This window comes from Larus michahellis, chromosome 2 (genome assembly GCF_964199755.1).
Source record: "Larus michahellis chromosome 2, bLarMic1.1, whole genome shotgun sequence".
NCBI classification, from domain to species: Eukaryota; Metazoa; Chordata; class Aves; order Charadriiformes; family Laridae; genus Larus; species Larus michahellis.
This window is the reverse complement of record NC_133897.1, coordinates 28,947,408-28,972,005: the sequence shown is the minus strand read 5'-3', so window position 1 is coordinate 28,972,005 and position 24,598 is coordinate 28,947,408. Positions and strand designations below refer to the sequence as shown.

Here is a 24,598-nt window from a genome sequence, read left to right as displayed (position 1 = left end):
CACCCTCCCCGCTTCAGTTTCTCCATAAAAAGATTCTTATTTTACCAAATGGTTTGTCACTTACTATCGTAAAGCACTGTATGAGATCTAGTTATGAACCAGGAATTGCTCATAAAATGAAAGTGTCCAGACAACAACTTAAGCCTAAGCGGACTTGTCCAAAAATCTTTTCTCTGTGAGGAGAAAAGAAGTAAGGATGTAAAGAAAAGCTGTTTAGAAAAGCCTCTGACAAAAAAAACGAAACAAACGCAACCACCCTGGTTAATACAACATTTGTCTGTTATTTCTTGTAGCTTTTCAAAATGCAGAGTTTGTGGCATTTAGATCTCTGGAAAAAAAAAACAAAACAAAACAACCCAAGCCCCAAGATGTAAGGTGTTCCCCAGCACAACCACTACTCCTCTGTGCACAGACTCCACACTTTCCCTCTACCTTTCCAGCCCGTGGGCAGTTCCGAGCACCATACACATGGTACCTGCAGCTGCCCAAACAAAGCCTGGCCTCCGCCAAGGCCATGCCTGTGCTCAGGGGAGGCTGTGCTCAACAGAAACCTCCTCCCTCTGTTCCTCATCAGCACTGGCATCTACTCCTCCTGCATTGGACACTTCAACGCATTTTTCTTTCTAAAGCCTAAGAATATCCTTTTAGTGGCTTCTTTCTACACACAGATCACACTTACTGCTGACAGTCTGCATAACCTGAAGAACTTTATGCTCAGCACTGCAGTTTTACACTAAGGCCACTAAAGCTGCCTATGAAAGCGCACTGCATGCAAATTACTACTAATGGCTCTCTTGAAGTATGAGTGGAGAATTAAGCTTTATATTTAGCCCTTCACATCTAAGTCTTCACAGTTTAATTTCATTTACTTTAGCATGCTTGAAGGCAAACCTGTCCAATGGTGAAGTTCAGGTAGGCATCAAAATCCCTTTTTCACCCGTAGCATCTATTCAAAACTGAGTTTTGCACAGCAAAATCCTAATTCCTCAATGCACACTTCCAAAAGTGTAAGCTGTGCAAGCGCCCTCTCCCAAACCAAACAGAACAGCTTTAAGGCAACCACAGTGCAGGTGTCTGAGCTCTTTACAAACACCAGGTACAATGCCAGGCGGGCTCGCAGGGACAGGGCTGCTGATGGCTGCAGGTTGCCCTCCCAAGCCCAACGACCCCAGCAACGCCCCATGGCACAGGCTGTTCCTCCCAGCGCCCCAGGGGAGGCGGCAGACCCTGCACTTCTCGGCCTGCCATCTGGCTCCAGCCTTGCCGCGGGGCTCCCCGAGCCGGGGCCGCAGGGAAAGGCCGCAGGGCGGACCAGGCCTCACCGGCCCGGCGTGTGGGAACTGGCTGCGACCCGGGACCAACGCCCCGACCGACCCCCGCTGGTACCAGACAGCAGAACAGGGAGGCGCATGATGAAACTTCGCGGCGGGTTTCAACAGCAGCCGGCGGCGGGGGTGGAGCCAGCACCGGCGGGAGCCGCCTTCTTCATCACCGGCCGCGGCGAGGACGGCATCTCTCCCTGAGCCGGCGGCCAGGACGGGGTAAGGCACGCGGGCGGGCGGCAGCTTCTGGGCCGCGGGGCTGCGCCGGAGCAGGGCCGGCCGGGAGGGTACCACCGGGATGGTGGGCCTGGCCCAGCCGCGCCGGGTGGCCTCTGAGGCGAGCCGCCCGCAGGACCCGGCCTGCTGCCGCTCCTGCCGGCGTGCGGTGCCCCGGCTTGTAAGCGGGGGCGCGGCGGGCCCGGGGCATGCTGCAGCCGCCGGGGGAAGGGGCGGCCGTGTGGAGGGGAGCCCGGCGGGCGGCCGGCGCGGAGGGAACGTGTCGCGGGGTGGCTGCGGTCGCCTGTTAGACGAGCCCCGGAGTAGCGTGGGGCAGCCGCCCTGGCGGGAGGGAGCGGAAGCGAGCGGAAGCCCGTCTCCATGTGCTGAGGCTGAGCTGCCCAGCGCCATCGCTGGTACAGATGGGAAAGCTGTGGAGGGAGCGATGTCGGTACGGGGCCGTGCTGCCCTTGGCCTGCCTCTTCCAGCCCCTGTGTCCCAGGCGCTGTGGGCTTTGTGGCTCTCAGAACCCTGACCCCAGTGATGGCTTGGGGCTGAAGCCGAGGTCCCCAGCACCATCGCTTGACCTGTAGGTCCCCAGCTTCAGCCCACCGTTAGCGTTAGGGCTCAGAGAGCTACAAGGGCTACAAAGGTGATTAAGGGAATGTAGCCCCTCTCATGGGGAAAGGCTGAGAGACCTAGGTCTGTTTAGCCTGGAGAAGACTGAGAGGGGATCTTATCAATGCTTATAAATATCTAAAGGGCGGCTGTCAAGAAGATGGGGTCAAACTCTACTCAGTGGTGCCTGGTGACAGGACAAGGGGCAACAGACACAAGCTAAAACACAGGAAATTCCATCTCAACATGAGGAAAAACTTTGTTACTTTGAGGGTGCCAGAGCACTGGAACAGGCTGCCCTGAGAGGCTGTGGAGTCTCCGTCTCTGCAAATATTCAAAACCTACCTGGACATGATCCTGTGCATCCTGCTCTAGGTGAACCTGCTTTGGTGGGGGGGGGTTGAACTAGATGATCTGTAGAGGTCCCATACAACCCCTGCTCTTCTGTGATTCTGTGATCTGGGCCACCCATGGTGCCGGGGAAGTCCAGTCTAAACTTACCTTCTTTCAGTTTGAAACCCTCGCCCCTTGTCCTGTCACTACAGGCCTTGGTAAAAAGCCTCTCTCCATCTTTGGTTTAGGGCCCCTTTATACACTGAAAGGCTGCAAACCAAAAGGACTGTTAACGTTTCTGCTGAGATGATCTAGAATAGTTTGGGTTGGAAGGGACTTTTAAAGGTCAGATAGTCCAGCCCACCTGCAATAAGCAGGGACTTCTTCAACTCCATCAGGTTGCTCACAGCCCCGTCCAGCCTGACCTTGAATGTTTCCAGGGATGGGGCATCTACCACCTCTTTGGGCAACCTGTTCCAGTGTTTCACCACCCCCATTATAAAAAATTTCTTCCTTGTGTTTAGTCTAAATCTACCCTCTCTTAGTTTAAAGCCATTACCCCTTGCCCTGTCGCAACAGACCCTGCTAAAAAGTTTGTCCCCATCTTTCCCATAAGCCCCCTTTAAGTGCTGAAAGACTTCAATAAGGTCTCCCAGGAGCCCTCCCTTCTCCAGGCTGAATAACCCCAACTCTCTCAGCCTGTCCTCATAGCAGAGGTGCTCCAGCCCTCTGATCATTCTTGTGGCCCTCCTCTGGATCTGCGCCAACAGGTCCATGTTGCTCCGACCCAGGTGCAGGACCCTGCACTTGGCCTTGTTGAACCTCATGAGGTTCACGTGGGCCCACTTCTTGAGCTTGTCCAGGTCCTTCTCGGTGGCATCCCATCCCTCAGGTGTGTCAACTGCCCCACTCAGCTTGCTGTTGTCTGCAAATTTGCAGAGGGTGCATTCGATCTCATTGTCTGTGTCATTGATGAAGATATCGAACAGTATTGCTCCAAATACAGACCCCTGAGGGACACCAGTTATCACCGATCTCCATCTGGACATTGAGCCATTGCCCTCTGGATGTGACCATCCAGCCAATTCCTCATCCACTGAACAATCCACCCATCAAATCCATACCTCTCTAATTTAAAGAGAAGGATGTTGCGGGGGACCATGTCAAAGGCTTTACAGAATTCCAGACAGATGACATCCATAGCTCTTCCCTTGTCCACTGATGTAGTTACTTCATCATAGAAAGCCACGAGGTTGGTCAGGCAGGACTTGCCTTCACTTACCAGTGAAGACTGAGGTAAAAAAGTTGTTGAGTACCTCAGCCTTCTCCTCGTCTGTTGTTACCGGTTTGCTAGTCTTGCTCATCAGTGGGGGTATGCTTTCTTTGACCTTCCTTTTCTGGCTGACGTACCTGTAGAAGCCCTTCTTATTATTCTTTGTGCCCCCTTCCAAGTTCAGTTCCAGCTGTGCCTTGGCTTTCCTGTCCCTACATAACCGGGCAGCGTCCCTGTACTCTTCCCAGGATTACCTGTCCCTACTTCCACTGCTTGTGCATTTCCTTCTTGGGCTCTAGTTTGACCAGCAGGTCTCGACTCAGCCATGCTGGTCTCTTGCCTTCTTTTCCTGATTTCTTACACCTGGGGATGGAGAGCTGTTGCGCTCTGAGGGCAGTTTCTATGATGTTACTTCAACAGATCATACCCAATGCTCGGTAACGATTTGTTTTGTTTGTGCTCTATAAAGAAATCATAGACAACTTTGATGTATCTAAAGGTAAACTTAAGCCTAATTTCTTGCTGGCCAAAGTTTGCTTGTCATATTCTGGGTTTTACCTCATGTTAGTAAAGTCTGCTATTCTCTTGATCAGTCCTCTTGATAGCTAAGCAATTAATAGTCTGCATTTGTTATCTGTGTTTTCTAGGTGTCTGCTCTTGCTTACAACATTCACGTTTTTATTGAACAGGTTCTCCGCTTTCAGGTAGATCAACAGCCTCACCATGTGTGGTATCTGGGCCCTGTTTGGGAGTGATGAATGCCTTTCTGTCCAGTGTCTAAGTGCCATGAAGATAGCACACAGAGGTCCTGATGCGTTTCGTTTTGAGAACGTCAATGGATTCATCAACTGTTGTTTTGGTTTCCACCGCCTTGCAGTTGTTGATCAGTTATATGGCATGCAGCCTATCCGGGTGAAGAAATTCCCGTATCTGTGGCTGTGTTACAATGGAGAAATCTACAATTTCAAACAGGTAAGTGTTGTATGGATCATACGGTATTTTCCTTTTTTTTTTTTTTTTTTTTGTTTTTCATTTTGAAACCGGCAAATGTTCATAATTTTTCAAAACATGGTGGATTAGAATATCAGAAAAAAAATTAGAAAGTTATCAAATGACTAGTATTTAAAAGAAAGTAAATTGTCTGGACAGGCTGTGGATCTTTGTAGCATACTTAGTCTTTAATACTGAAAAATCACTTTTTAATTGACAGGAAGGGGAACATTTGTATCTTCAGGTTTGATCAATTTAAAATAAAGATGCATTCTTCATTTTTCTCTTGGGGAGGGGAATTCCGAGCCTCTTTATTTCCCTCCTCTCCCTTCATAATGCAGCTGCTTTTAGACTGTCCTGCTCTTCAGTAATTTTGGGTTGTTCTGCAGACTGTAAAGTATTGCATTTTCATTTCTGTGTGTCAATCTAGATGGAATATGTCACTTGCAATATATTAATGTATAGCATCCATGCTTATATATTTATGTAGAAGCAACAAGCACTAGCAAGGACTAAAGTGCTTAGGTGTCTGCAGATTAAGGCAGATACTTTGTGGGGTTTTTGAGAGCCACCTAGGCAAGTCTCTTGGGTACAGAACAAGCAGCAACTCTGTACTTCCTTCCTAAAGCATCTGAATGTCCCTGATGGGTGTGATGCTGCTGTTGAACATCGTCTGTGTGCCTCAGTCCCTGTGCTGAGATCACAGAATGGCAGGGGTTGTAAGGGACCTTTGGAGATGATCTAGTCCAACCACCCTGCCAAAGCAGGTTCACCTAGAGCCCGTTGGACAGGAATGCATCCAGGCGGGTTTTGAATATCTGCAGAGAAGGAGACTCTACAACCTTTCTGGGCAGCCTGTTCCAGTGCTCTGGCACCCTCAAAGTAAAGAATTTTTTCCTTAGGTTCAGACGTAATTTCCTGTGTTCCAGTTTGTGCCTGTTGCCTCTTGTCCTGCCACTGGGCACCACTGAAAAGAGTCTGGCCCCATCCTCTTGACACCCACCCTTTAGATATTTATAAGCATTGATGAGATCCCCTCGCAGTCTTCTCCAGGTTAAACAGACTCGGGTCTCTCAGCTCTTCCTTGTATGATAGGTGCTCCAGTCCCTTGACCATCTTTGTAGCTCTCTGCTGGACTCTCTCCAGTAGTTCCTTGTCTTTCTGAGCGTCCCAGAGCTGGACACAGTACTGCCGATGTGGCCTCACTAGGGCAGAGCAGAGAGGGAGGATGACCTCCCTCGACCTGCTGGCCATGCTCTTTTTAATGCACCCCAATGATGTCCATGCCACCTGTGTTGCTTGTAAGGGGAAGTGATTCCTTCATCCAGATTTGGCATATAAAGCAGCTTACAATTCTCACTGTTTCTGAATCATGCTGAAAGCGAATGCTTAAAATGAATCATAAACTGAGCATGGTAATATCAGAAACATATGAATAGTCTGAAATGTCTTAGTACTTCTAATATCCCATTTTTGAAGTCATAATTAGGCTGCTGTTGGTGATGTCAATCATATCAGTAGCGTCATTGGGAAGTTTTTTTTTTCCAGCCTTTAAGTGTCTGTTTGAAATGTGAGATACGCTTTTTCCTGCAATCCATGTGAAATGTATTGTACCAACGGTCTGTAATACTTTCTATTTTGCATTGTTTTTTCTGCTATTGAAAGCAGTAAGAATTACTCTCGGTTATGCTACACACACAACCCTAAGGGAAATTTAATTATGCAAAACTTGCATTGCCATCAGCAAGACTTTGTTCAGTTCTCACTACATTTTGTACCCTCTCTCTTAAAAAAGAGATTTTTCTTTCAGGCTTGTGGCTGAAACCTACCTAGGAAAGGGTCATTGGTGAAACAGACGTCTTGTTTAGGGCAGTGACTTAGTTATTTTAATATTGACTCAATTTTATGCAAGACTTTGCCCCATAAATAACAATTAAAACCAAATTACTTGTTAAAATACCAAAGCATTGGGTTTGTGGGGTTTCTTGGCTTTTTTAGTGTTTTATTGAAACACCCTCTTTCCCCCTGTGTGGTAGATATTGAAAGAACTTTTAAGAGTAGCACCACAAGAACATGAAGAATATTTGATCTGACTTAAGTCTGACAGCTAATTTCTTCCTCCCCCACTCCATCTGGATAGGCAGAGTGAAAAGGTTAGTTTGAGGAATGGAGGAAGATTAGGCAGGAGGAAATTCTCTGTGCTTAAAAAAAGTGGAATTGCAGTGACTGCTTAAGTAAACCAAAGTTTATTTATGAAGTACTTTACTCTGCAGTGATGTTGCCAGTGTCTGTGTGTTTTGGGGCAGGGGTGTGTGTGTGTTATTTAAATGTCATTATTATGTGATAAGAAAGTTGTACGGAGTGATTTGAGACTACAATTAATGATGTCTCTGTTTCTGGTCCTGTTTTGAGTTGGTTTTTTAGAAGCAGTGGTTGCCTGCTTCTGCCATTTGTCTGTAGGAGATGGGGAGGCTCATGCTTCTGAGGACCAGGGTCATGGGTTTGCAGTTTCACATCCTAAGATAGAAATGTATCCCTGAAAACTTGCCAGAATGTGAATTGCTTAAAACTGCAGAGTCACTCTACATTGTCTGAGAGATGATCCCGGATAATATTTTGAACACAAAAGTATAATTTCCTTCTTTGACGGAAGTGTTTATATAACTTTTGAACCGTGATTTTGCAAAAAACCCCTTAGTTTTCTTATTAAACAATTACATGAATGGCATCGTTTTTTTTCAATTAATAAGCAGTCAATGTTTGCAAATGCTTATTCATGTTCTTATTTTTTCTTAGTTGCAGAAGCAGTTTGGATTTGAATATCAAACGTTAGTGGATGGTGAAGTTATCCTTCATCTTTACAACAGAGGAGGAATCGAACAGACAGCATCCATGCTAGATGGTGTATTTGCTTTCATCCTTCTGGACACTGCAAACAGAAAAGTGTTTCTGGCGAGAGATACCTATGGAGTCAGACCACTGTTTAAGGTGCTGACTGATGATGGATTTCTGGGTGTCTGTTCTGAGGCAAAAGGTAAAACCAGTTGTGTTCAGTGCCTAATTAATCTTGTATTGTTTTCAGACACAAAACTTCTTTTTCAGGCTTTTCCTCTAAGTGTGAAGAGAAAGTTAACTGTAAGTTCAGTAATAAATGAACTGTATTTAGTAGTATAAGAACTACACATCATTAAAACAAAAGCCACAGACAGTAAAGATGTTTAATTGTCCTTAATAGCACTAAAATAACCTCCTTATTTAATTTTTTAATTCGTTGTGTTCTGGACTCATAGCAGTATTGAGCCCAAGATGTTTTACATTACCCCAAAGTTAAACATAGACTATAAAGTTAGGCTAGATTTATGCTATGATAAATTATATTAGAATTTTTTCCTGGTGTTCTATGGTGAACGGGGAAATAATGCCACAAGAACTGCTAAAGTGTAAAAGCCAAGAGTTTTAAAACCCTCCTGAAATTTCCTGCAGTATTGGGTAATTTTCTAGTGACACTTATTTTATTTGATGATGTTTTTTGTCCTTTGAGGTGACACATTCACTACCCTGTTTGGTTTGTGGTTTTTTTTGTTTTTGTTTTTTTTTTTTTAAGTAATTATCTCTAGTCTTGACACTTGGAGAAAAAAATCCAAACAGTGCCAAAAGAGAGTTTGTTGCCTAAAATACACTTTGGCTAAAATTGACTTTCACCATTACTTGTGTCTCTCCCATTTACTGTATATCAATTTTATTATCAGACTGCAATGTAATTTGACTCCTCTAATAGTAGTACTAAGTACTAGCACTAGTGGAAGTGAAGGGAATTCACTAAGGGAAGTGAGTATTGTAGGGACTGTGTCCTGTAACCATCACAGTGAATTACTGGTCCCGCTCTACCAGCAATTCAGTATCTCTTTTGTGGAGTTCCTCGATGGGCACCCAGGTGACCAGCGGGTGCAAAACGTCCTCTTTCACAAGAGGAATGGAAATGAGGTTTGGCTACAAGTCTGATTCTTGGCGTTCATTGGCAGTGGTGTAGATCCGTTTGAAACGGAGTTGTGAAATCACTACATTAATTTCAATTAAGCAATCACTTCAGTGATGTAGTTTTATTACAAACCCCTTGTTAGCTTGACTACACTTAATTTTACATACAGTCAGCTATTAACTGTCACTTGAATTCTTATAAGTGTGTTACACCTGGACATCATGTCAGTTAGAAAAGTGATGGTCTTAATGCTCACAGGAATAAATTGCTACTTACCAATTAGTAAAACTTGCTGGCTTCCTTTCTCTGTTATCTGCCTCAGCTTGAAATGGCTCAGATCTATATGTGCAACGTGCCAGAAGCAGAATCGTGCTCCAGCCAGGGCAGACTCGGACTCAAAATGATATTTTTTTAATACCAGACTTAGGATCTGGAGAAAATATTTGTATATAGTTTTAGTACAGAGGCTGTTGAGTGAGGTATACTTAACTATCCTAGGTTAAAAACTCTGACCTTTTTTTCCCATTTTATCCATAGGACTTATCAACTTAAAGCATTCAACATCCTTATGTTCTAAAGTGGAACCGTTTCTCCCGGGTCATTATGAAGTGTTGGATTTAAAGCCCTCCGGAAAGGTTGCATCAGTGGAACTAGTAAAATTTCATAGCTATAAAGATGAACCACTCCATGCTGCGTGTGATACAGTGGAAACTCTGCCTTCAGGTAGTACAGTGAAGCATTTGCTACTTATTCAATTAAAAAGTGCAAAAAATTATATTATTTGAATATAAAATTTGCATTGATTGGTTTAAAAAAGTGCCATTAGAAAAAGAAGTTGAAGAACCTTTATAACGTAGGAACTTGAAAATTGTTCTTGTAGGCAGTCTTGTACAAAGGTATTTGAACTTGCATGCCCTCCGTATCAAAGGAAATTCAGACAAGTATCTTTGTTTTCCTAATCGCATAGTCCAGCAAAGTCTAAGTAACGCTTCTTGGATTTTTTGTTTGTTTTTTTTTTTCCCCTCTTCATTCCTGGATAGGCTTTGATCTTGAAACAGTGAAAAGCAACATCCGTATTCTGTTTGAAAATGCTGTTAGAAAACGTTTGATGGCTCACAGAAGGATTGGTTGTCTTTTGTCAGGTAAGTAGCAAGAATCACAATTCTTGTGTCTTCGCTGTCTTTTGTCCATAATCTACCAGTTAGAGGAAAGTATGCTAGCTGTTCTGCTGTGATGTACCTGAAGTGATCTGAATCTTCATTTGCTTTTCAGTTACAGAGAACTTTCTAGTTTGCGATAAAGTTTTCAAGTTTATAAGTATCTTGAAAGTCTTAGGCTTTTAAAGTTTACTCTGGGATGGTATGTTGGCTTGTTGAGACACTGATCGTTTTTGACTAAGAAGTACAGTACTCTTATTGAAAAATCACCCAGTATACTCTTAAACATGTAAGATTTATGCTTAGGTTGGTGTCTAAAAAGAAAATGTGATTATTACATTCACTGTGCACTGAGTGAACATGGAAAAAGACTTTGACATGTTCAGCTTGCAGGAGGAAATTAAGTTCTTACTTGTCACCTTCTTTGCTTTAGCCTCCATCCTAGTCTGCCCTTGATTTACCAAATTACAGGGAAGCATCTGGACCAAAATTATTTGCTACACTGTCTCTTTTTTCAGGTGAGGTAATAGCTTGTGGTACAGGGAGTTGTGCACTGAATTGGCTGATCGGTGGTGTGATCTGGTGGTTAGCAGATCACTGTTACAGAGGTGTTTTACAGAAGTAAGGCTTTGTAGTCACAGGACTGACATTTTATTTATTGTGGTTTTGTCGCACTTTGTGCTTGTGGTTAGAGTTCTGATGTGCTGTTCATGCGTGTGCTGTAATTACATTCATTTATCATGAACCCTATTAAATGTGCATTTGAATGAGAGAGAACTGACTAGGAGATACTGTTGGACCATTTCCTTACTGTGGCATAAAAAGTAGGAGGGAGGTAAATGAAACAGGAAGATATGCAGAGCTGGAAGATCCCAGCTCCAGTAAAAGGCCTGTTCAAAACCCAAATTTCAGATATCAAATTAGAAGGCAGTCAGCAGCTCCTCAGATGCACATGCAGAATTTATTACCGGTAAAGCTAAGTGCCCGTGCTGGTATAATACCAGACTATCTCAGTGCTTCACAATTTTGAGTATGCTTGGAGCATCGCTGTTGGAGAAGTGCTTTTCCAATCATGGTGGGAGTTCTGCAACTTCACAGTGGAAACTCAGGTTTTGATTTCCCTGATTTCCGTATCCTAAGCACTCAGTTTGATTTCTGTGCTCTGCTTTTCTCAGACTCTGCATGTGATTTCTACAGAAGGAGATTTTTTTTTTTTTTTTTTTTTTTTTTTTTTTTTACAAGGTAGCATGCCCACAAAGGGAATCCAGGGTGGGAATGGATGCTAATGCACTCAGCTGAAAAACCACATACAGACTGTAGAAAACAAAAAGAAGAGGATTTTGCCTCATGGTTGTCAAAACTGCAGGCAGGTGTGGGAGAACAGGTGCTGTGTTTTGCTCAGTGCTTCAAAGGGGAGCGGCAAGTGGAATTAGTCAAGGGTTAGCAGAACTACCTCATGAGAATAAGAAGGTGGAGCCTTAGAGTACATCTGGGCACCTTGTGCATCTTTTGGTTTTATTTTTTATTTGTTTTCCAAACTGTTCAAATCCTTCCACTGTCCTCTGAGAAAGAGGAGGGAGAAAAAGGAATGTCACTAGTGAACCCTTTCACTTTTAAGTGATATTTAAAAAATTAATTCCACTCAAAATGTGTGAAACACGCTTTTGAAAAATTATAGGGGAATAGTGGAATCCTTACACTAAATGTTCTTTTACTTAATTCTTTTTTTATTCAAACGTCAAACCAAAAAAATTTACACAGCTCTGTCGGTAGTGTATCAAATGTGCGGGTAAGGAGAGGATAGAGAGCAGTTTTGAAATGGAGAATAAATCCCATTATAGCAGAGTTGAGAAGGGGCATATTCTGTAGTGGTTCAATGTTTTCAGAATACTTTCTGTGTATCTTAAAGAAGGATTTCCACTGGTGCTTCTGACACCAAAAGTACTACCAACTGTAACTGAAGCTATTCCAGTAAAGTTGTCTGATTCTCTTGTACGAGTGCAGTTTACCTCTGCTTAACAAGAAGTACCTTGGATTCACATGGCTTAACAGTGAAGCCCACTCATGAGATTCTGCTCTCTAGATTCAGCGCCCCTAAGGGGAAATAAAAAAGCAGTCAAACACCTAACAAAATGGTTTGTCTTGTTGGTAGGGGGCTTAGATTCCAGCTTGGTTGCAGCTGTTCTTCTGAAATTGATGAAAGAAATCAATCTCAGTTATCCATTACAAACCTTTGCAATTGGAATGGAAAACAGTCCCGACTTGCTGGCTGCCAGAAAGGTATAGTAAGTGTTGCTTTCGGTTTGTTCTGAGCTGCTGAATGCTAAACAGTGTATATTAATGGTGCTAATTAATTAGCGGTGTGGTATTAATAGTGATACTGAATATTCATGTATTGCTATGAAGTAAATCAGTTTGCAGTAAATCATTTAGTACAACATTTGCTGCTTAGTTCAATCTTACCAAAGAAGTAATTGAGCCTTACCTATTTTCACTTGCATTTGGAAGACTTTCATGACAGACTGCCATTGCATTGTTAACAAAAGGACAGTGGTGTCTCAATTTTGCCTCTGGGTTTCAGGGTAGATCTGATCTCCATGCTATGGTTCCTCTGTTATGGTGTTTGTATGTATGTTAAATATTGTAAGTTAATCATCAGTTTACTGAATTAAGAGCCTTGTACAAACTGTTAGGCATCTGGCGTACCCTTGAGGTATCCAGGCTGTTGTGGCTTTTGAGCTGCTTTTTCTCTTCAGGGCAAATATCTGGAGTATTTAGAGCCTCCACAGATTTTGTTATGCTTTGGGCAAGCAGCTGGATGGTCCATTGTAATCATGATTGAACACTGTAATTAGGGAGACTATGTTCTCTCCGGTGAATGTACCACTGCAAGTCAGAGGGGCTGCTACAGTATTATCTTTTCTTGGCCTAATGTCACATAATTCTCACTGTGGCAGAAGGGAGCTAGTGCTTTCACTCAATGTGTCTGTTTTAAATACAATGTATGTTTATAAAATGTTTTAATTGAAAAGCAATATATTATTGTGACTTTTTACAAACAGGTGGCAGCACATATAGGCAGTGAACATCATGAAGTAATATTTAATTCTGAAGAGGGAATTCAGGCAATAGAGGAGGTTATCTTCTCCTTGGAAACCTATGATATAACAACAGTAAGAGCTTCAATTGGTAAGATTTTTTTTTAATAGCAATTTTTGCTCTATATAGCCTGAATAAAATTTTATGTGAAACCATGTAGTTATCTGCTAGATCCTTTAGCTGTCACAGAACCTGGGAACTGTGACTCCCAAGTTCTGCTCGCCAGTCTGGTCTGTGATACCACACTGAGGCAAAACCAGTTATTAGTTTCAAAGTCACCGACTGTAGAAAACAATTGTCAAGAGCTGTTCCTGAAGCTTTGGGATGAAAAGCAAAAGGTGTATGAAGAAGAAATGTTAGATCTACAGGTCTAGGTTTTCTGCTCTGATAAGTATGAGCGCTGGATGAAGGGATAAAATTTACAGATTATCCGAGGACTGAATGTTACGATAGCAAAACAATTGCAATTACCCTATTCCTTGCGTAATTTTAATACAAAAGTATTTCTTGTCACCCTCTAGTAATACATGTGCCCTCAGGACAGGTGGCTTCTTATAGTGTATGTTTGATTCTGAGAAGCGAAGGAAGTCACCGTCAGCTTCTTACAAAGGGTTGCCAACCTGATAAGAATGAAAAACCCTAATCCAATGTGACCTTCTGTGTAATGCCAGCTATGACGTTTTACCCAGTTAATCTTGTGTCAGCCTAAAGCGTTGTAAAAAAGTAAGCCAAATAGGCCACATCGCTTTGAAAACACAGTTCCCTGAGTGGAATTTGGTATGTGAAGCTAGGACTTTGCAGTGGGAAATATTGAAAGTGTTTCTTTACAAAATAAAGTCAGGTTTTCTTCTGGCACCTTTCTTTGCGATTGCTGCTTGGTATGTGAAATAATGAACTAGGTCCTTTTCATTAGATCTCTAATACTTTGTTATAGAAGCGTATTGTTTGGAAAGATGTAATGAAGGGAAGGTATAATTCTCATTAATTAATAATTCTTTTTGAAAAAAGGGCTTCATCTGGTTCAACCCACAGTGGCAGAAAGTTGAGCAGAAACTTTTGCTGGTAGTTTTGTTCTCCAAAGCTAGAAGGTTTGTTCAGGACTGTGCTGGAATTAATCATGTGCTTAATTTTGAACTGAGTCAGAACAACTCTTGTATGTGTTCCCACGGGAATTCTCCGGCATTCCCAGGATCACAGACACATGCATCTTTCTGATATTTCGAGGGCTAAGTGTAAGTACAGAGTTTAGATATATTTGCAGCCCTTAGTTTGTGTGGCTGTTGATAGCTTTGAATAACAATGAGACGTTATTTTAGCATATTGCAGTTGTTTGCTACAATAAGCTGTTTGCTAGAAGAAAGTAGTGTAGGAGAGAAACTTCTAAAATGCTAAATTTAAACCATTACGAGCTGTATGTAGCATCATACATGTAGTTGTATTTTAATAACTTTATAGTTGTTTTTTTTTTTCAAGGTATGTATCTTGTCTCCAAGTATATACGAAAGAAAACAGACAGCGTGGTCATTTTTTCAGGAGAAGGATCAGATGAGCTGACACAAGGATATATATATTTTCATAAGGTAAATATATTCCTTATACAGAAAGCCTTTGGGCTGCTTGTTCGCCCCTTCAACAGAAAATCTCTGAGATTTCAAGGTGTAATGTTTGAGAGTTGTCACAGCTGTTATTTGTTGAGACTTTCTCCTGAGGTGGTGTAAAATGCAAGGGATTTAATTTAATCACCTAAAAAAATAACATTTTTAAACTTCAGAAATTACTGAGTTTGTTATTTCTTGTATGTCTTTGCTAGTTCTGAGATGACTCAGTGATCACTACAACTCAAACACAGGACAGCAAATAATGGTTCTCTCTGTGCAGCTGTATTATGTCTGTGTGCTACATGCATGTGTCTGGTTACAGGCGCCATCCCCCGAAGAAGCTGCAGAAGAGAGCGAGAGGCTTCTGAAGGAGCTTTACCTGTTTGATGTACTTCGTGCAGACAGGACTACTGCAGCACACGGGTAAAACGTTGTTTCTTGGATGCTGAGGACTCAAGTGATTTAAAAGTCTGAGATCTTAAAAGTTCTGCTGCTGTTGAGGAAATTCCAACAATTAATGGTTGACTTGTTGCTGTTTGAATTACTAAGTGATTCAGAATATTGTGAGGCAGGGTAATTTTATTCCTACTGTCTGGGTCCAAACTACTCTAAGATCGTCATTGGTCTTCAGTGTAATAGTAGCGAATGGGATGCATCCCATGCTCTGTTTGAGCTCTGTATCTTAATATCACTCGAGACACCACCCGCTTTGGCAGAAGAGGCATTGCTAATGTTCCAGGTATGCACAGCCGCTTGGGTCCCTGTGCTCTGAATGTGTGGGAGGTGCGGCATGGCGGCTAGCAGTCGAAAGGGCAGGCAAATCTGGTCTTCAGAGTATTCGTCTATCACACTTATGTTGCAAACACTACTAGACAAACTTGCTATTGTGATTGCTATGGACAATGTTTTACCAAAGAAAGTTTTAGTGGATGAGCAAAGACAGTGGATTTAGGTGCTGTTTCTGAACAGTAAGATAGAGGAGGAATGAAACTGTGACTCTTAATTGCGTTTGCTTACAGTACCTCCTGATTTATTGCATCTGCTTAGAGTAGCTCTTGATTCTGAAGGAAAAGACTGCTGGGGATTTGTACGTCAAGATGAAGTTGAAGTTGTAGCCTGAAGGAATTTGAGCAACAGCAAACCACGCTGCAAAATTTAATCCAGGGTTCTGTGACTGTAGGGTCTGCTGCGTTGCTAACTGCTGCAGGGAATCTCTTTTGTCTGGGATTCTACTTGTCTTTATAGAAGCAGTGAATTAGAAATGTAAATATGCAGAGTTCAAGAGGGAAGGCAAAGTTGTAATTGACTTTGGGTTTTTTTGAGGTTTGACAAAGAGGAATTCTCGAATCTAATAATTGGCATGCATATGAAGAATTAAAAAAACATACTGAAAAAGTATGTGCATTGAGTTGGGTTGCTGACCGTAATAAAGAGATGTTAGGATACAGTCTGTGTGACTAATACCTCAAAGAATCACCAGATGGTATGCTACAGAAAATAATGTTATTTTACTAAAGAAATACATTAATTAAAATTAATTCATTAAAAGGAGAATATTGTTGAGAAGCTGGCTGTAGAGAAAAAGATGGTACCTTTGGCAAAGCAAACAACTTACCTATTGGGAAACTTGTGCTGTGTATTGATCCTGCCACAAAATGACTTGCCAAGATTTTTATGACCTTCTTAAGTTTCTCTTTCCTACATAAAAGATGGAAACGGTGGAGGAGACCTGCCATTTGCCTCATAACTTGTTTTGTGCTGAAAAGTTTGGCGACGTGTTCAAAGCTGTTCAATATCACACTCTGGCTTCTCTTCTATGAAAAGTTGCCATTTCCTGAAGAGAAGCTGGGGTCAGCTTCACAGCACTTCTAGGAAGAAAGAACCCTTATATTAACAAATTAAAACTGAATTTAAGGTGTTCAGATTTATGGAGAAAAGTGAAAGGAATAAAGAGTAAAGAGGAAATCATGAAAGTACCTTTGTTGGTTAGGAAAAAAAAAAAAGGTAGGGAAAGACTTACAATGCAAATCTTATGCAAATCTTGTCAGTATATGTGGAAACTGAGCGTCAGTACTTGATTGCTGAATGATGATACTGGTTTGTAGGGTTTTTTTGGTAAGGTGGGTATTACTTGAAATAGTTGAAGCTTTTTTATCAGAGGGGAAGTTACAGAGACAATGAAATTACTAGAATGCAGTATAACATCCCCATTTGACTTGAAGCTGGGCAGCATAATGTCTCTTGAGGAAGCACACTGAGAGGGGTTCTTCCTACCAAATACACAGTTACTGTAATTTTATATGTTGCCTTCGGTGTCCTTAGAAGCCATGGTATGCATAGGAGAATGTACGGAGGACAGCTTGGTACGTGTATATCTGCCACTGGTATAGGAGAGAACTTGTGTGAATGCTGCAGGATTGGTAGCCAATAGCTTAATGGTGTCCATGCGGGCTCCTTCTCATTGTTCCTTGAAAACACAAAGAAATGTGGAAAAATCCCTACTTATTTCTGTGACGTCTTTACAAATGCTGATGCAAATCCCAGTGAGCAAGTTGGTAGTTCCCTGGGGGCAACAGGATTTTTTTTTTCAATGTGTTTTTGCTTACATGGAACAACAGTTGTTGCAAATCCTGCCTGACTGTAGTCTTTAAATTCATTGTACTAGAAGCTGTCCAGCAGATGGCATCATAAATCATCGAGATCTTTATTTAATCTGTGCAGACCATATACTTAAACTTTCCAAATTGATGAATTAAATGCAGATAATCATGAGTATGCAACTGAAATTTCTTCTAAGTAAAAGCAGAAAAGCTTGTGTTTATGTGAAAGACAGGGAAAGCTTCACTGTCATGGAATTCATAAGTAGATGGTATTGTCCAGTTGATGCAGTATTTTTTTTATATTTATTTCCTCTGTTTAGTCTTGAACTGAGAGTCCCATTTTTGGATCATCGGTTTACTTCCTATTATTTATCTCTACCAGCAGAACTGCGAATCCCAAAGGTATGTAAAACTAGAGTTGGACTCAAGTGTAAGCTTACGAATACATGTTCTAAGCATGACCAAATTACTGAATTCAATGTTTAAGTCCTCTACCCAAAGTCAAGCATGCTTTTAAATATTGCACTGGGTAGTTGGGCTACTGGGAACCCTTTTTCCAGCAGACCTTCTGAAAGGAACACATTTCTTACAAGTTTTTAAAGCCAGACCTTCGTACTGCAGTTCCTGAGACTCACGACATTGTTTGCTGTTCTCCAAACAGAATGGAATTGAAAAATACCTTTTAAGACAGTCCTTTGAAGATTCCAACTTGCTTCCCAAAGAAATCCTCTGGAGACCCAAAGAAGCTTTCAGTGATGGTATAGCATCAGTAAAGAAATCCTGGTTTTCTATTCTTCAGGACTATATTGATCAACAGGTACAATACCACTTTTTTTTTTTTGTCTTTCACATTCAGGTGTGTTGGATATGGCTGCCAAGGGGAGGCAGCTCACATGCTTAGTTGGGAGAATAAATTTGGGTATGACAGTAACTTGAGCTTCATGGTGGAGTAGCAAGATAAACTTTAATCAACGGTGTTCTAGCTCTCTGAGTTGGTCAAAGGCATTTGAAATCCTAAACAGAAAGAAATGCTAGGCCCTGACAGAAACGGCTGTGTAAGGAAATGAGCATCATTTAAGTATCTGGATTGCAAATTAGATTGTATGTTGGCAAACACAATTTCTGGGTTACACGCAAAGCAGATGCTTCAGCTGAAGGCACTTGCATGAATTTACTCTGCAGCTGGGTAACAGCACAGTGACTTTATAATGTCCTTTCTTGTTTATGTCATTCCTTTTTCCCAGCCATGCCTAGCTAAGCCCTTTTGCTTTTTAAAGCCTCTGCTTGCATTGCTAACCAATGAAGACTTACAGCATTTTGGATTTGGAGAAAGGATAATCATCTCTGGTGTACACGGGTGGTTTAACAATCAAGAGGAAGGAATAATACCCAATTTACACCAGAGCTCTTTTATACAGAAATATGTGTGGTCAGGCCTGTGGATCAGTGCTTGTCCTACCACCAACTGCTGGTTTCCCATTTTCTTTCTCCATATCCACAGGCAGGAAAGTAGTTGAGCCAGGCAACAGTGTCGTGCTGACTATACTGAGCCTGGATTAGTGTAGTAGGGGCAAATTTATTTCATGGTGGTGAGGAGGTAGACAGCATGTTGGCAGTGGAAACTGGCTGCTTTATAAATTGCCTCAACTGGTGCAACTATTCATCCTCCCTTTCTTAGGCAAATTAGCAACTGCAGGTGTCTGCCAGTGCATCCCAGGTCTGTGCTGCTAAGAGCTTGGCTATACAAGCAGAGTCAACAGCTCTCTGTGAGCTGAAAATAAAAACTAGGAAGCCACTTACATGGCAAAAAGACTGCTTTACATTGTTCTAGTTGATGCACAGCAAAGAGAAGGATAGGAAAGAAGTTTTTGTGAGCTTTACTAACAAAGGTGGTTGTAACCCAAAGAGAAATGGGCTTCACATAACACAGAGAGAAATATTGACAGCACTGGAAATACAGTTATGTATTCATAAAGATCAAGGGACCCTATGAGGAAAATTCACCTGTCACAAACCTCTGCCTCTAGAATGGACTTCTTTTCTTTTTTTTTTTCTTTTTTTTTTTTTTTTTAAAAACCTTTGGGCCTCTTCAGTGGTTGGTGGATCCTTGTATGTCTATAACACGCAGCAAATTGACTTGTAAAAGTTAAATGTATTTGCAGCTTAACTTGAGTTTTGCTTATGTCTATAGGTTGATGACCTTCTGCTGGAAAAGGCAGCGGAGAAATATCCTTTCAATCCTCCTAAAACAAAAGAAAGTTATTACTACCGCCAGATCTTTGAAAAGCACTACCCAGGGCGAAGCAACTGGCTGCCCCACTACTGGATGCCAAGATGGGTTAAAGCCACTGATCCTTCTGCTCGCACATTGAAACATTACAAGTCGGCTACCCAAGAATAGGCTGTGGAATTAATCCCCCAAATAGAAGTGCTGCAAGCAATTTGCATGCACTCTGCTTTAAAAAAACTAAACAAATTATGCAAGCCTAAGGCTTAGATGGTCTTTAAGATGCATTTTGACAATGCTATTGGAAACAAGAGCTTTCTGTGGTTAGTATACTACTAAAAATTCACCCTGCTGTACCAAAACTTTGTAATTAATGGGAAAATACTTTATGGACAGGGAACTACCTTATTTGGCAGCTCTGTTCCTTATGTGACCTCGATTGTATTCGTTTGCCTTGCAGTCATTTAATATATTTTAATGTGAGCTCTGTTTTGAGGACTTGAATTAAGGCTAAGCAATGCAAACTGCTGCAGGCCCTCTGAGCAGAGGGGAGTTTGACGGTAGCTATTTAGTGATGTGTGTTCCTGGCTGTGGGATTTGGATAGTCTGTCTATTTTATTCTGTTCTGAATGTCTTTCTAAGCATTCCTGAGAACCTTGGTCTGATTTACAAAAGGTATTTAGATATTCATAGCTATGCAGAGATGCTTATTACAGTTTATAATAGTGGTGGTGCTGAGTGTTACTTAATTAAATGAATGGGAATCTTACTTGTTCCTGTAAAGCCACCAGTTTGCTGTTTTGAATCTTGTAAATATACAAGCAGTCTAAAGATATTGTGACTCTTAAAGAGCAGAACAGATGAGAGAAGCTGAGTTGTATCTTTGTTTCTAACTCAAGGGCTTCAGTTTTTAAATGTATTTATTATTCTTGGAAATAGAGTGTTCACCGGGTGATTTGTATCAGTCTGATGGAAGTTGCATGACTAAGTATTCTAAGAAATTTTTCACTTGTTGTGAAAGTTTTTCCACCTGTATGATGAAAAGGCAGACCGTGTTGCTGCTCAACTGCATGTGGCCAACTGTGTGGTGAACCAACCCTGTTAACCATAGATTTTAGTTGGACAAAGCATCACTGAAGACAATGGGATCAGACACCTTGCTTGGAAAAAGGGGGGAAAAAGCTTCTTCAGAAGCCTCAAGAACTTCTAGTACCCTACTGAGAAACACATGATTTTTTACCTAGGACAACTTTTTATTAACTACTTAGGCATGGGGGCTGCTTTTTTTTAAGGTAACTGAAATATAAGGGTGGTCAAAACATACATGTGTGCTGCAGATTGACTTGATTAGCGTCGTGCTCTTTATGACAACAGAAGTCTAGCTGATTGTCCCTCCTGGCTAGGAAACCAAAGCCGATTGTTATTTAAAAGAGAAAATATAAGCAATTCTGGTTTAAAATCTTCATAAAATGACTGATTGTCTATTTATTACTCTCCCCTGCGCCACTCTGCGTTTGAATCTCCATTCCAGAAACCTTACTGAACTTCTTGGTGGTGTCACGGAGCCCATGGACTGTCTAGCTATGGCCAGTAGTGGCCATATTTTGACATACTTGCACATACTAGTCATTTATGAATATATGATGAGTGAGGTATACGTTCCTATAGCCTCCTTTACTTAAGAGCCATGTGCTTGTCCCTTTGGATTTCCTTGAAGCAGCAAAGCATGTTTTGACTTGGGAGAGGAGTATAGAGTATACTGACTAGGTACTGAGATGTAAAGATAAGATTTACTACTCACTGTAAACTTCCTAAGGCTGAGATGATAAGAAAATGGCATTTGCCTGAAGTAAAAATAGGCTCAACACATTTTTAGACTGCTGAGGGCTGGAGGAGAACCTGTAGGGTTCTCGCAAAGTGAATAAAATAGTGTGGGGTGGTTTTTTTTAAGTGATTTGATTTTTTTTTGCTTTGGATTGATTAAATTATTGATATTTTCACTGCGATCTTTCCCTCTTTTAAGGAAGGAGAAATAAGCATAAACATAGACATTGTAGTCGATACAAAGGCTGTGATTAGGAAAGTTGTTAGAAAGTTTCGAATGAGCCTGCCTCTGGGTGCAGGTAACGCACAAAATTTTTATTTGTTTTTACTTAAATTTAATGATTTTAATTTAATTAACTTAAATAAAAATTAGTAATTTTTATTTTTTATTTACAAAGCTTGAGGAAGGAGAGAAGGGACTGAGGAGGATGAAGCAGAGGTGGCTTATGCTGCCGTGGTATCTTGCAAGTCGGTCGGGGCAGCAGCTGGGGGAGGTGATACCTGATCAGGGTTTGTGCGTGCTGCTTCCCCAAGATCTGTTCGTGGTATTTCATCCACCCCTCTCTGTAGTGCCACTTTCCATCTTTTAGTTGCCTGGAAATTCTTCCAGTAAGAGAAGGCTAGCTGGGTGGCAGGTTTTTCCTGCGCTGTATGCTTAGGTTTGGATCTTTCAAGCTATGAGCTACAACAGAAGATGTCGATGGTGCCCACGGTAGAGTCCACCCAACACTCCCATTTCTCCCATGCGAGCGGGTCGGGGCTGTGTCTGAGGAAGGCAGCAGGCAGACACGTTTCCTTCAGCGGGGAAGGAAGAGTATGTCAAAGTTTGAATTTGGATCAAGAAGTTTGAGGGCTGATTTTTTTAATTTTATTTTTCTCACCAGCAGATGGCAGCCGGTGTTAGGGTGTCCACGGAGATGAGCTCTTCATCGCCTGGGAAGACTGCTCTCCATCTGCTCTCCTTGTGCTTTTAGCCTGTTTCTTCAGACACGCTTGTCGGTGGGATTTGTGTGTGAGCTTCGTGGAAAGGAGTTTAATAAGTACTAAATTAGAATATGGATAAAACCAAGCAGAAGATAAAAATGTTGTTAAATTGATCTTGCTCACAAGATACTGTGCAGAGCTTCTCATACTGGTGCTGCAGGTGAGCAGGCAGCCACGAGCTAAATGCATTAGTATTGAAGGCATTCAGTATTCAATTTGAAAGTAATTAAAAACCAGTTATGATATTAAAAATTAGAAATTAGAACAGATATAAAATGCCAGTTCTAGGGAAGATGGAAGATAACACCCTGCTGGGGAATGAGGATTGTTAAGTCCACTGAAGTTGTTAGGGATTGGGGTTTTTTTCCTATTTTTGTCATGATTAACATGGATCACAGGATTTCAGATAGTCATACCGGAGAACACCATGAGTCCTAATAGGAGGTTTTACAGATGCACATCAGAAAGACTTGGGGCCATACCTCTGCCTTTTTTCACAAAAGAATGATTTAAAGAAACCCCAACACATATATATATATATATACACGCATTATAAAATGCAGTACATCATCTAAATTTGGAAAGATTTCTTATTTATGTAAAGGGCCCATCCAGTTGTTTTATGAGCTCCCTGTGGTGAAGAACAGCTGCAGACTGCATGTACCTGGGCATCTAGACTTGAGCCCCGTCAGGAAACAACATCCCCCAGCGACCACTGGTGGTATAATTGTCTGATTTGACAAACACAACCTTTCACCTGCTCCAGGCTCACTCTGGAGAGAGGTCTTCTGCCTTTTTTTGGGGTTGGGTTGGAGGTTTTTTTGTGTGTGTGTGTTTTCTTTTGGGTTTTGGGTTTTTTTTGTGGGTTTTGGGTTTTTTTTGTAGTACAGGGTGCTTATTTGAGGAATTTTCACTAAGGACAAGATAGAGTAATTGAGTCCAAAATAGTTCTTTAGAGAATTTTAATCTCAGGTACATAAAATTATGGGAACCTACTTCAATTCTTACACCATAATCATCTTGCAGAGGCCAAGAGGAGACTCAGAATGATCTGGTTGCAAAAGCAGCCTCCGTTTCTACTGCTATTGAGGATGGAAGTAGTTGTCTATATTAATAAACTGTATTACTTAACATCTCTCACCACTGCTCTTGAAGACTGCTCTTAACACCTGGGGCAAAATGTATATGAATACAAATTACTTTTGATTAAAACCATTATTATTTTAGCACAAAAAGGAAGGGGGTGGTAGAAAGGAACGTTCTCTTTTTAAATATTTAAATACTCATTATTCCAAACTGATACAAATTACTGGCTGACTGACAACTTGCTAATAATAGCTTAAAAATGCAAATAGAGCTATTATCCCAATTGACACTAATTGGAACTCCTTTGGCAGCCTGGGAGGGCAGGGCAGGAGGGTCTGATTGTTTCCTCCAGCTGAAATGGGGTTGGTAAGGAAGCATGGGGAAGATGTGCCGTGGATAAACAGGTTGCCATCTGCGGACATCAGAGTTCGTTATGTTGCCTTTCAAGAATATGTTCTGAAGTGCCATCTTCTGCTCACGTAGGATATTGGTGAGTTTGCTGGTGCCTGGGGCTGGTCCTGTTCATACCCACATGGCGCAGGCTTTGCCCGGGCTGAGTTGGCGCTACGGGAATCCAAGCTGCAAATGCAGAGGTCTCACAAAAGCTATGATGTCTGTTGTGAATTATAAAAATTTGCTGCCTTAAAATTCACCAAATTTAAAAAATTTTCACTGCCTCTAGCCAACATGTCTGCATTGAAGGGTGAGTCTACGTGGAGCAGTGTCTGGGAATTTCCAGTTTTATGGATGCTAAGTCAGTACAAATTTTTCATGCAGAAGCCAGCATAGGAGACAGCGGAGGTGCCCGTCAGAGGATTGCTGTCCCTTGGCAGCACTCATGTTGCGTAGCTGAGAGGTCCATATGGTGGGTGTCATCCATTACTTTCAAAACACAAGAGACGGCCTCCTAGGTTAAGGTGAGACATCTGTTGTGACACCCCTGCCACGCTCTCCTGGATGACAGGCTGTTATATCTCTGTTAATCACTCACTTGCTGGGATTTTTATTTTCTTAGCAACCGGGAGCTTCTGCTGTCTGTGGTTCCCCACCCTGGAAAATCTGTCCTGCCTCCTTTTCCACAGAAAAAGTGGCAATGATGCCAGGGTTAGGAATTGTACTGAGGTCAAGGATAAGGTATGGGACATCCATGTATATCCTCAAACTCCCTGTCTAGACTCACATGCTTCTCTGCTGTGTCTGTCATCATGTCATACACCCCCTTGCCCATTGCAGCCACCCCGCTCCAGCATGGTGTGCGTGACACCTGGCGTGACAGCCTGCTCTTTGCAGTG

General features: G+C 41.9%; 1 protein-coding gene across 2 annotated transcripts; it reads left to right on the top strand.

Annotated features, from left to right (window-relative positions):
- The first annotated feature begins 1,378 nt into the window (after window positions 1-1,378).
- ASNS (asparagine synthetase (glutamine-hydrolyzing)) lies at window positions 1,379-20,878 on the top strand. Of its 2 annotated transcripts, none has more exons than XM_074574732.1 (12): window positions 1,379-1,541; window positions 4,452-4,734; window positions 7,549-7,786; window positions 9,269-9,454; window positions 9,772-9,873; window positions 12,041-12,168; window positions 12,951-13,077; window positions 14,461-14,567; window positions 14,908-15,008; window positions 17,506-17,587; window positions 17,847-18,002; window positions 19,377-20,878. In XM_074574732.1, exons 2-12 carry the CDS (start codon window positions 4,486-4,488, stop codon window positions 19,584-19,586), a joined length of 1,686 nt encoding a protein of 561 aa, XP_074430833.1. In that variant the 5' UTR covers window positions 1,379-1,541; window positions 4,452-4,485; the 3' UTR covers window positions 19,587-20,878. The 2 variants fall into 2 exon arrangements, with proteins under 2 accessions (XP_074430833.1, XP_074430832.1); XM_074574731.1 differs by having other exon boundaries at window positions 1,483-1,541; window positions 4,467-4,734.
- The last annotated feature ends 3,720 nt before the right edge of the window (window positions 20,879-24,598 follow it).

Bases quoted from the DNA above. Each gene is read 5' to 3' on its own strand.
- ASNS (XM_074574732.1), top strand. From the start codon at position 4,486: ATGTGTGGTATCTGGGCCCTGTTTGGGAGTGATGAATGCCTTTCTGTC. The intron at 12,169-12,950 runs GTATAGTAAGTG...TTTTACAAACAG, and splicing joins ACTTGCTGGCTGCCAGAAAG to GTGGCAGCACATATAGGCAG. The intron at 18,003-19,376 runs GTACAATACCAC...TTATGTCTATAG, and splicing joins AGGACTATATTGATCAACAG to GTTGATGACCTTCTGCTGGA.